The sequence below is a fragment of the Acomys minous genome (assembly GCF_964271855.1).
Source record: "Acomys minous genome assembly, chromosome: 1".
NCBI classification, from domain to species: domain Eukaryota; kingdom Metazoa; phylum Chordata; class Mammalia; order Rodentia; family Muridae; genus Acomys; species Acomys minous.
The window spans coordinates 58130992-58143997 of record NC_140483.1 but is presented as its reverse complement, the minus strand read 5'-3'; the positions used below and the strand labels follow the sequence as shown (position 1 = coordinate 58143997).

Below are 13006 nucleotides of genomic sequence, written 5' to 3'. Positions count from 1 at the left end.
GAGTGGCACAGGCCTTTAATCCCTGCACTCAGGAGGCAGAGGCAGGCAGGTCTCTGTGAGGGCCAGGCCAATCTGGCCTACAGAGAGTTCTAGGACAGCCAAAGTTACATAAGACCCTGTTTCAATCAGTCAGTCGGTCGGTCGGTCGGTCGGTCGGTCAGTCAGTCAGTCAGTCGGTCAGTCAAACAGCTAGAACTACAGGGCTGGAGATGCAGCCCAGTGGGCAGAGTACTTGCCTAGCGTACACAAAGCCCAGAACTTGATCCCAAGGTGACATGCATGTGTAATCCCAGCCCTCAGGGGCCAGAGGCAAGAGGATCAGAAGTTTAAGATGTGCTGTGTTACTTAGGAAGCTCTGGGCTAGCCTAGGCTATATGAGATCCTGCTTAGGGCAGGTCTGAGGCAGGCCTCACTGTAAGCTGAGTGCAGCCTAGAGTCCAGGATCCTGCGGCTCAGTGTTGAGATGGCATGCAAATGCCACAAATAGATGACAAAGTTCTAAACCAAAAAGCCATCAGATTAAATCTTGTGATGCACAAAAGGATCATAAATCCCAACCAAGAGTCATTTCTTCCTAGAAATTTATTATCTGAGAGAATAAAAGCAAAAATAGCAATATACTCATTTAAAGGGATAAAATTCAATATGTATTCACAACTTTTAAAAACTCTTAGAACACCTGGAATATAAAGTATAAATGTAATAAAATATAAATATAGTAAAGATGAAACTTCCTTAGTCTACTGTCCACAAGCCATGGTGATGCACACACATATAACCCAGCACTTGAGAAGCTCAGCAGTAAGACTGTAAGTTTTGGGTTAATTTGAGCTCCACGGAAGCCCACAGCAGAGCTTATACTCAAGACTGAATTTTTTGAGAGACTTCTCTTTGAGGTTAAGAATGAGACAGCAATACTCTTTGTCACCCTTTCTGTTCAGCACTGTCCTGAAGACCACTGTCAATGCAATAAGACAAGAAAAAAGAAAGAAAGAAAGAAAGAAAGAAAGAAAGAAAGAAAGAGAAAGAAAGAAAGAAAAAGAAGAAACTAAGGGCCATTACAATTTGGAAGGGAGAATTAACACTGTCCTCTCAGAACATAACAAGATTCTTTTGTTTGTCTTTAAACTTTGTTTTTATTTAATTTTTATTTTTTATATTACAATTACATAATTTTCCTCTTCTTTTTCTTCCCTCCAAACCCTCACATATATCCCTCATTTCTCGCTTTCAAACTCATGGCTCCTTTTTTCATTATTGCTATATACATATACATATACATATACATATACGTGTGTGTGTGTGTGTGTGTGTGTGTGTGTCCCTAACTACATAATAACAACCTGCTCGGTCTGTATAATGTTACTTGTATGTATATGTTTTCAGGGATAACCATTTGGTATTGAATAATCAAATGGATATACTCTTTCCTGGGGAAGACTATTTCTCCCATTCTCAGCATTCCTTAGGTGCCTGTAGTTCTTTGTATAGGAATGAGGCCTCACGGGCTCTCTCGCATCCACGTCAGCAGATTTATTGCTGTCATCTTTGTTCAGCTCGTGTTTACACAATTATGCCGGTGAGACTTTAGGGGTATAGCCTCTGACACTCTTAAGAGACAAGGTCTCACTGCCGTAGGTTCTCCTCCAAGCCCCATGGCTGCCCTACCCCTGGGAGTTAGCTAGGCATCCGGTACTAGGCACATTTTCCCTCTTGCTGAAACAGTTGTTTTGTCTTGTTTCGTTTGAGGCAAGGTCTCAGTGTGGAGCCCTGGCTGTCCTGGAACTCTCAGAGACCACCTACCTCTGCCTCCTGGGTACTGGGCTAAAGACGTGCGCCATCACAAACAGCCATACACAGAAATCCTTTTTGTAGGAAGCCTAAAAATATCTGCAGACAGCATATTGAGATTAATAAGAAAATTTACTGACATTTCCAGAAGAGGTAAACATACAAAAATCACGTGGGTTTCTAGGTCACAGTGAGGACAAATGAAAACCGGATTTTAATAATAGTATTTATGGTACCTTCAAAACCAGCTTACCTTTAACAAATGTGAGACCTCTACCGTAAAAAAAAAAATATCTTAAATCATTATTGTATAAAATCAAAAAATTTATATAAGTTGAAAGAGGAATCATGCCCATAAAAAAACTAATTTTGCTAAAGAAGTCAAAATTTCCATGTTGATTTATAGATCCAATGTTTCTCCAATAATTTGAGTTAGAAATTAATAGGTTGAATCTCTAACATGTAGATGAATGTAATGACTATACCAAAATAATCTTGATTAATTAAAGACACTGTTAAGATATTATAAAGTCACGTTTTAGACCACCATATTTGTATAGGCTAGGAAAAAAGGAAAGAGACAAATGTAGTAGGATGTGTGAAATTTTCAGAAAATTCCCACCAATCACCTCACTCATACTGAACATTTTACTGCAGCATGTAGCAGGTAATGCTACACACACACACACACACACACATACACACACACACACACACACATACACACACACAGAGAGAGAGAGAGAGAGAGAGAGAGAGAGAGAGAGAGAGAGAGAGAGAGAGAGAAATTAACCTTAATAGCTTTGTTATATGTTGTCAGTCTTTATGTAGATTATAAATCCAAATGAAAAAAAAACACAAAAGAATAAAACATGTATCAGAAAACTTGACAGAATGTCTTCATGACTGTGGGAAAAATCTGAAGCAAGTTATAAAAAACACTAATAATGAAGTAAAAGGCAAACAAATTAACTACATTAAAATTTATATCTTGTTAGTAAAAAACAAACAAGAAGCATCACGACAGCAAGGGGGAAAAGCTTGTTGTTTCCAGCAAAGGATTTGGTTCTAAAATATACCAATAACAACAACAAAGGCAGGCATTCCTGCAAGAAGATATCCAAATATCCAATTTCATTAATTGTCATGACATGCAATTAAAATCTTAGTGTAACTCTCTGCATATTTTCTATAAAACCAACATGGAAGAGACAGATCATGTCAAGTTTTAATGAGGGTATGGGCCAATTGGAACTCTCAGCATATTGATAATGGGGACACTGGCACCACCTTTTGGGAAGACTCTAGGCCCTTTGCTCAGAGAGAATATTTGCTCAGGGAGACTTATTTCAATGGAAATATGTACGCGTGTTCACCAGAGAAAGTACACGACAAAGCACCATTACTGATAATCAAACATTGGGAACGGCCCAGCTACCCACCAAAGGCATAAGGCAGTGATTTTCAATCTGTGGGTTGCAATCCCGTTGAGTCAATTTGTAGCAATGAAAATATACCCTACATATCAGACGTTTACATTACAATCATAACAGTAGCAAAATTACAGTTATGAAGTAGCAATGAAATAACTTTATGGTTGGCGTGGTCACCACAGCGTGAGGAGCTGTATTAAAGGGCTGGAGCATTGGGAAGGTTGAGAACCACTCAAGTAGACGAAACCAACGTTGCTTGGGAGGTGAGTCACTCTTGAGGAACACAGTGATTGGCAGGGTACATGAAAGGACTTCTGGGGCTTTGGACTATCCTGTCTTATTCCGGGAGGGTCACATGAGCATGTGTAGTGTGTGGACTGTTACTAAATCCAATTAAGCAAAGTCTTGAATAAAAGACACATGTTTTCTGTATTAAACTATATTTCAATTTTTAAAGTCACATGAAGAAATTGTGTGAGTGGGATTATAGTCAAACTGTGTGTGCCTATTCGCCAAGGAAAGTTGAGAAAGGGAGAATTATCTGTAGACAGACCGGGGACTGAGAAATCTGAGACCCTCACCCGATTAACCTTTGTGCAATTCTCCTTACAGGTGGAAGGGCTGACTGTGGATGGCCAGCAGTTCGGAGAAAGTGTCAAGGAGCCTGGCCAGACCTTTGTGAATGCGGACTTCGATGGGATTCTGGGCCTGGGATACCCCTCCTTGGCTGCCGGAGGGGTGACCCCAGTGTTTGACAACATGATGGCCCAGAACCTCGTGGCTCTGCCTATATTTTCTGTCTACTTGAGCAGGTGAGGCCAGTCAAGTTCCCCGGGACAGATCAGTGATGACCACAGGCAGGGAGCCAGGTACATAAGACATCCCAGTTCTAAGACTCACGAATCTCTTGAGTCTCTTGCTTGGCCTATGGTCTATGGTCTTGAGCAAATCACTTAAGCACTCTGGATGTCAAGGAAATGTGGTCTGCCTCATAAAGCTCTTTGTGAACTGCCACAGTAAGTTAAACTCATGGACCCTTGTGATTGGCTAGTGACTTAATATGGTGCATAAATGCTAAGGCCCTGTTACAAGCCAAGTGTAGACGCCAACACAGGATGAAACAAGGATAACCTCTGTGGCTGGGAAAGAAGGAAACAACTAGCCAATGAGATGATACTAAAAGTAAATTGTGTTGATAGATAGGAAAGGAAATGTAGGGCAACCATACAGCAGAATAGCACTTGGTCTTTGAAAGGAAAGAGAGCAAGGGATGGAGTATGGCAGAGAGGACTTACCTAGTTTGCACCAGGCCACGAGCTCACTCTCCAGGGCCTCACAGACATGTGCTAAAACATGCATTAAACTGCAAGACTCCGCTAAATGAAATAAGCCAGTCACCGAAAGGACAGCTGCAAATCTACTAACACGAGGTACCTAGAATTGAATTCATAGGCAGAGAGTACAGTGGTGATTACCAGGGATGGATGCAGGGTGATGGGAAGGGGGGGTGTCTTTCCTAGTGATCCTCAGTTCTACACGGTGATAATGTCCGTGCTTGGATTCACGGTGATGAACATCTGAACTGCACGCTCAAAAATGGTTAAGATGGCTTCAGCTTTTAAGGCTTCATACACTATAGTTAAGGAGAGCACGAAGCTCATCGCCCCTGTTCTCTTGCCTGGGGTGCTGAGACAGTCACCTCACTTTCCTCCCTACACAGAGAGATTTACCTTTCCCACTCTGGCCTGGTCTCCCGAATGGCTGTAGGTGGGACCAGGCTTGTGTCGGCCTTTGATTGAGGTATGCTGTCAGGACCTGAGTTTGCCCTGCTCTCTTCCTGCTCAAGAGCTGTGCAGCGATGGTCAGGAGCAAGGCCAGAGTAGCCTCCCATCTGCCTTGTTTTGTCTCCCAGAGCCTCAGCTTCCTCAAGCAAACACTAGGTTGATGTGAACAACTTAACAAGATCGGGTGGTTAGATTTCTAGAACCCAGGACTCATGCGTGCCAATCATTTTACCCCTTGGCTGCATCCCCAGTCCCCACTAAATCTAACATTTCTACAGATATGCCCCACCCCACGGGACACCCTGCCTATAGCACCCCAGGATTTGTATCTTTCTGCTCCTTTTCCTCCTGGAAATGCCCTTCTTTCCCAGAACCCTGTTAAAATTTCAACATATAACTTGAGAAGTAACTACCAAAGACAATTAACTGATAGCCGAGCTCCAGTAAGACATAATGCTTTCAAATGACCTTTCCCAAAGCAGTGAATGCTGTGGAACGTGCAGACACCACCGCATCCATAGCAGGGACGATGCCGTGAGAAGGGGTGTTTTTTTTTTTTTTCAACATCCTCGGTTGCACAGGGTTTGCACACCCAGGATGGTCCTGACCTTGGATCTACAGTTCTGACACTCTCTACCTCCCAAACTTTTATCCAAGAAGCAGGGGATACTCCCAGGGCCTTGGACAGAGTCATTCCCATATTTGATCCCCAAAGACTCAGGCTACCTAGCTAGCTTCTGCTCCCTTACCAGCTGTGAGTGCCCAGACAAGCAACAAAGTGCCCTCCCTGACCTCCCCTTCCTTTCTTGACAACTTGCCTTTCTCCTTATGTAGTGACTCACAAGGTGGCTCAGGCAGTGAGCTCACTTTCGGAGGCTACGATCCCTCTCATTTCTCTGGGAGCCTCAGCTGGATCCCAGTCACCAAGCAAGGCTACTGGCAGATTGCCCTGGATGGGTAAGTATCCTCCATGTAGTAGCTGTGGCTGAATGGAAGGACTCACACCAGGCACAACTCAAACTGGATTTACTGAGCGACACTGCCAGACACTAGAGCAGATTCCCGGAACCTGACATTTGGACCGGAAGTGTAGGAAAGCCGAGGGAGGAAGAGAGGAGTGGCTTCCTTCTCCATGCCTTCTTCAGCAGGCCTCCCTCTAACTCATGTGTCCAGCCACACTGTGTTCACGCAGTCTTAATACACAAGGCAAAGGCTGAACGAGACGGAGAATGCAAAAGTGATGTGGACTCACGTTTTTGCTTTCTTGAAGCTTGCGGGGAAGGAGGTGTGGTCCCAAATTGCCACAACACAAAGTGGATGTGGCCAGTATCCCCAGAGCCACCAGAACAGCTAGCAAACAGAGTGACACGTCTCTGTCTGAAGACTGTTCAGGGGTTTGAGTGGTGGTGGGGGCAGTGGCTTGAAATTGAGCCTTGAAATCCATGCGTGGGCACAGAGAAAATAAGGAAGTGGGACTGCACACCTGATACATGGCCAGCAGCGTGCTAGATAAGGTGGGAGCTCAGGGGAGAACAGTCTAGTTTCTGTTCCTAAGATGTTTGGGATTAAAAAATGAAACAGCTCCAACGCTGGTGGCTGCTGATGCACTTCAGACTGTAGACATTTTCCTATTTATGCTCATGACAACGGTTGAAGAACCTCTGTTTGCTTTGCTTTGCTTTATTTTTTGAGACAGTGTCTTGCCATATAGTCCCAGCTGTCCTGGAATGCTCAGGGTCCTGTCACCTCAGCCTCCTACATGCTGGGATTACAGAGGTTCCCACCATGCCCAGCTCTCAGTCTGCATTTCTGAATACAGAATAGAGAGTGCAATAGAAAAATACACAAATGTATTTCAGCTTGTGTGCATGTGCGAGCGTGCGTGTGTGTGTGTGTGTGCGCGTGTGTGTGTGTTTGTGTGTGTGTGTGTGTACGTGTGTGTGTGTTTGTGTGTGTGTGTGTGTGTGCATGTGCGAGCGTGCATGCGTGTGTGTGTGTGTGTGTGTGTGTGTGTGTGTGTTTGTGTGTGTGTGTGTTTGTGTGTGTGTGTGTTTGTGTGTGTGTGTGTGTGTGTGTTGAAGAGGTATGCATACTGTGAATCTCAGTCAAAAAAAAAAGTTGAGTCGGGTATAATGGCTCATGCCTATAATTCCAGCATTTATGAGGCTGAGACAGGAGGATAGATAGTTAAGGGTTTGAGATTAACTTGTCTTAAAAAGAAACAAGTTGGCTGGTCATGGTGGTACACACCTTTAATCCCAGCACCTGGGAGGCAAGGGCAGGTAGATCTCTTTGAATTCAATGCCAATTTGATCTACATAGTGAATTCCAAAACCACCAAGGCTATGCAAGGAGGCCCTGTCACAAACAAACAAACAAACAAACAAACATTTACACTAATTGAAAAAATAGTCCTGTGGTAGAAGAGACCAAAGAGGATACCATTATTGTGTCCTGAAATGTCCTGATATATCCCGATATGGCAAAGGATCTCAGACGAAGGAGAAATGTCCAAGGATAAGGTGCTAACTGTGGGGCCTCGGGGCCCTTTGTCCTCAGAATCCAGGTGGGAGACACTGTGATGTTCTGCTCTGAGGGCTGCCAGGCCATTGTGGACACAGGGACCTCCCTCCTCACTGGCCCCTCAGACAAGATCAAAAAGCTTCAAGAGGCCATTGGGGCCACACCCATGGATGGAGAAGTGAGTGTCCACCTGGGGTGGGGACTGTACGGGAGCAGAAGAGCCTGTCCTTGTCTGTGGAGAGAGCTGTGCCTGAGCTGATCCTTCTCTGTTTTAGTACGCTGTGGATTGTGCCAACCTCAACACGATGCCAAATGTTGCCTTCCTCATCAACGGCGTTTCATACACCCTCAGCCCAACTGCCTACATCCTGCCGGTAAGGGCCGCTTCCTTATTCTGCGAGTCACAGTACCCTCCCCACGTGACGGCCACTTCCCCCTTCAAAGTCATTATTTACACAAGGCGTTGACAATTACTCCAAGACCCCCTCCCACCTAGCCCAGTCCTGATGTGGCACTCTGTCTGAGAAAGACGAAGTTGCCTGTGGTAGAAACTCCAGGACTTACTAAGTAAGTTGCTAACACGAAGCAGCAACTATTGAGGTACAAGACACTTAAGGGGGATTTCTGCTATTACCATCAGGGATTTATCAACAAACACATTAACCCTCCCCACTCCCCATATGCAACTAGAGATGTTATCGTCCTGTTTTATGAGGAAGGATGCTGAGATCCTCCCAGCTCTGACTGCTGGGTCTTGAGCGATGGCTCAGCAGTTAAGAGCACGTGCTGCTCTTCCAGGACCACAGTCGGGTACCGTGTACCCACTTTGTGTGCCTCACAAGCCACATGTAACCCCAGCTCCAGGAAATCCAATGCCCTCTTCTGATCCCTGCAGAACACACTGGTGCATGTGCCCATATACACACTGCAAACATACACCTAAATAGAAAAAGGGTTTGAAGAGTGACTTAAAAAAAAAAAAAGATATGACATGCCAAAACATGTCTTTTGTTGTAAATGGCTCCCAAGTTCTGAGAATGAGGGTGAGACTTTTGGAAACCTGTGGTCACTTCACAGCCCCTGGGTCCGGGGGTTTGATGTTGTACTCGTTTGGCAACACACTCTAATGTGTTGATCTTTAACCAGAACCGCCTGTACGATGAGGAACTGTGTCAGCATAGAGGTGCCGAGGTGGAGGGTGACCTTCACCCGATCCTTCCCAAGCTGCCATATAGAAACACAAGCATTTGCTCTAAGATGGCCTCATGGCAAATCACCTGAGCTCTTGGGGCCACTCTGGCTCAGCCTCTGCAGACACCATGCTGAGAACAAACCACACGTGGAAAGTGAGCCCTGCCTGCTCACCAGTCTCCAGGCCCATTGCCACAGCAAGATAAGAGCTTCTTTGGGGCCCTAGAACTTAGTCACTAGATCTTAGTGGTTGAGAGGCAGTTCCGCAGCAGTGGCTTTCAAGGACTTAACATCCATCTTCCATCTGGGCTGTCCTGGATAGCACCTGCACTCTCCCACTTTTATCCAACAGGAGGCTCTGTTTGTACCCATACCCTGCCCTAACCTCAACATAGTTCTCGGGTCCTTTCCTGCCAGATTTTAGTCAAGACCATCTCAGTCCATAGAGGATGCTGGAATCACTTTGAACTTTATCCGAGTCCTCGCTCACTAGGCTGTGATTTTCCCACCTCGGCACCTTTGAGTTTCAGATGGCAGTTGGGAAGGCCATGTCAGGTCTTTGCTAAACTTAGAAATAAGATGGGGAGACAGGAGCTGTGCTGCCCTCCTGCAGTCCCAGCGCTCGGACAGTGAGGGCTGGATGACTGGGGCACATAGTGTCTCAAAAAAGATCGGGGGAGATTAGAGGCCCTTCCTAGAGCAATGGGCGCGTGCCTGCCCTGTGACGAGGGCCCACTCAAACGTTTCTTCCCCAGATGTCAAGAAGGAAGTGGCAGCAACCAGCCATTCATAGAGCAGTTTCTCTCCCTTATAAACATTAAGTCGAGCTCTGCTTGAATCTAAAGACTGGACTTAACCCAATGCACTCTAAGGCCAAATCTTTTGCAATAAGGTCACTTCTGTATTTCCAATCATAAACTACGGTAGAGGGTGGCTGTAAAAACATACAGTTCTCATCACTGTAGAACACAGGTAAGTGAAAGGAGCAAACACGCACTGTACTGAGCCAGCTGGAATATGGGCATGAAGTGAGAGAGAGAGCCCGCCAACCACAAGGGTGGCACTCACCAGCCACCCTAGGCCACCGCCGTTCTGTACAGCTCCCAGGCTACATTCATCATCCCTGCCTGCTGCTACTAAGTGCCTCCTTTGGACCCTAGGACTTGGTGGATGGAATGCAGTTCTGCGGCAGTGGCTTTCAAGGACTTGACATTCCTCCTCCAGCCGGGCCCCTCTGGATCCTGGGGGATGTCTTCATTCGACAGTTTTACTCAGTCTTTGATCGTGGAAATAACCAAGTGGGATTGGCCCCCGCAATCCCCTAAATAAGGATGTATGTGACATGTATGGACACCTGATACCCCTTTAACCTGTTAGGTCTCTTTGTAACTATCAAAGCCATTTCCAGGATGTAGCCAGTCCAGAGTACTCAGGCCAAGCGAAGTATGAGAGGGCACACACAGCCTCCCACAAATGCCCATGCAGACACACACAGCCTTCCAAACATCACAAACACACACACAAAGAGAGAGAGAGAGAGAGAGAGAGAGAGAGAGAGAGAGAGAGAGAGACAGACAGACAGACAGACAGACAGACAGACAGACAGACAGAAACAGAGACAGAGACACAGAGAGACAGAGAAGAGACAGAGACAGAGAGACTCCCATACATGCACACACACACACACACACACACACACACACACACACACACACACACTTCTGCCATCACCACAATGAAAGAATGAAATCCTGGCTGTAGTCTTTATTTCCTTTTGTTGACTTTCTATTGTGGAAATCTCTAAACATGCACACAAGCAGACAAGCTGTCGAGATGAACACCGTGCACCTCTACCTCACTTCACAACCCACCCGTGTGGCCAGGCCCCTCTATCTTCTCTCCCTCTGGCTCCTCACATCTAGATTTGGGAGCAAATTCTAAGCACTATGTCATCTTGCCTAGTGTCTAACATCCTTAAAAGTCAGAACTTAAACATCTCTCACCCTCTTATCAATGTACACCTGTTTTTACAGTTGATTTATTTGTATCAGGATTCATACCAGACTCATAACTGGAAATAAAAATAAACTGCATTAATTTGGAATGTCTCTTCAGTCTCTTTTCATCTGTGGAATTTCCCATATTCAGAATTTTGCTAATTGAAAGCAGTTATGGTGATCCATAGCTATAATTTCAGCATTCGGGAAGCTGAGGCAGGAGTTCAAGGCTACATAGCAAGCTCCCGGCCAGCCAGGACCATAGGGCAAGACTTGGCTTCACAAAAAGATCAGGAAAGAGTTTGACTGGCTAAATCTGGAGGTATTAATTGACGTGGATGTCTGTGCCCATCCTTCCTGGGAAATGGTAGTTACATCCAGAGGCTTTGATTCATGGGGGAAAAAAGTTACATAAAAGGCACTGGGTACTTCTGTTGCGTCCCACCAGGAGACAGATAATGCTGGGCGTCTTTCAGCCAGTCATAAGTTGGAAGTGGATTTATGGCTGTCGGCCTTCACCACCTAATACAAAAGTCTCTTTCAGCAGCCACTGGTGGGCATCCCTGAACCCCGCCCCCCACGATGGTTAGGGTTTCCCCAATTCTGGTTTTATTTTTCTTCCATAAGAACAGCTTTTCTTCTTCACCCTTCTGCTCACTCTGATGTATCCAAAAGAAGATGGCCGCCCGAGGCCTTCTCTCCCACTTTACTTATCAGTTGTCAAAAATAATGAGGAGGGTCTATGGCAGAGGCCGGTGGATTTACACTACCCATTCCAACGCACTACAGCTATTGTCAAAGACCCTTTACGTTTTTTCCAGTAAAATTTCTCATCCCAGCTTATTCACTTCCACCCTGTCATGTAGCCTCAACCATTGTCCCAAAGAGTTCTTTGTAGCATGCCTATATGCTCACTGTAAATGAAAATACTTGGTTGACTATCAGACACGAAGAGGTAAAACTCCCTGCAGTCTGTCCTAGGAAACTGTCCTAGAGAAACTGGCCTGGAGGCCACCTTCTTCCTGGAGGCCACCTTCTTCCTAGAGGCCATCTTCTTTCTAGAGGCCACCTTCTTCCTGGAGGCCACCTTCTTTCTAGAGGCCACCTTCTTTCTGGAGGCCACCTTCTTCCTGGAGGCCACCTTCTTTTTAGAAGCCACCCTCTTTCTGGAGACCACCTTATTCCTGGAGGCACAGCTCATTTTCCTTTTCCTCCTTTTCCTTTTTACTTCTTTTAAAATAGAATCTACAATCTTGTCTTATTATAAAATATAGTTAGTGTCCATGAGCTGGGCATGATGGCACATGTCTTTAATCCCAGCACTCAGGAGGCAGAGGCAGGCTGATCTCTGTGAGTTTGAGGCCAGCCTGGTCTACAAAGAGAGTCCCAAGACAGTCAAGGCTACACAGAGAAAAAAATTAAATTAAATTAAATTGTTATTATTGAACTAAATCAAAGTTGTAGATAATATCTGTTTTTTAACTAAAGAGAAGGCCAGCAAGAGGGCAGTGAGTAAAGATGTCTGCTGCCAAGCCTGATGACCTGAGTTCAAGTCCCAGAACCCACACAGTAGGAGGAGAGAACTGCTCCTTCGATTTGTCTTCTAATATCCATGCTATTGCCCTGCGGCTGCATGCGCACACACTCACACTCACACACAGACACACACACACACTTAATTAATTAATTGACTGATTGAATGAATGATTGATTTTCCCCCTCTGGGCATATAAACAGGATAGTTGTTGGCATGCAATCTTTTTTTTTTTAATTACACAAAAGCAATCATGGTCTACATAGTCTCTAAATCGCCAATTTCCTTTCAAAATTCGGCAGCTAAGGCAGGAGGTCGGTGAGTTCGAAGGCAGCGTACACTACACATCAAGACACTGTCTAAAAAGAAATGAAGGAACAGGAGGAAAGGAAGGAAGAAGGGGACAGATGGAGGGCCCAGGGCGGAAAGGGGGGCAGCTCTCAACCCTGCAGATAAACGGATAACTCAGTCCTCTAACATCTCTCTACTGTCCATTTGTCCCAGTCTTTCTCGAGCTCACTTGGTTCTTTGAGGTTTGGGTCAACAAAACGATAAACACTTGGTTTATGCCAGGCACTGTGTGGTACCTAAGACCTGCAAGATCACAGGAACAGGCTCACACTGTCACTTATTGGCAAGAAGAGTGAAAGGGACACAGCCCAGGCTGAGGCAAAGAGTTAACCCGATTCACACTTGCATTCTACTCTTCATCACACACACACACACACACACACACACACACACACACACACA

General features: G+C 45.4%; 1 protein-coding gene across 2 annotated transcripts in view; it reads left to right on the top strand.

Moving 5' to 3' along the window:
* CTSE (cathepsin E) overlaps positions 1 to 10434 on the top strand; it is a 29121-nt gene extending 18687 nt beyond the window's left edge. For both annotated transcript variants that reach the window (XM_084784965.1, XM_084784964.1), the window contains 5 exons: positions 3837 to 4036; positions 5843 to 5965; positions 7568 to 7709; positions 7807 to 7905; positions 9883 to 10434. In XM_084784965.1, coding sequence (XP_084641091.1) covers positions 3837 to 4036; positions 5843 to 5965; positions 7568 to 7709; positions 7807 to 7905; positions 9883 to 10047 — 729 coding nt within the window. In that variant the 3' untranslated portion in view covers positions 10048 to 10434. The remainder of the gene's footprint in view (positions 1 to 3836; positions 4037 to 5842; positions 5966 to 7567; positions 7710 to 7806; positions 7906 to 9882) is intronic.
* Positions 10435 to 13006: the final 2572 nt, after the last annotated feature.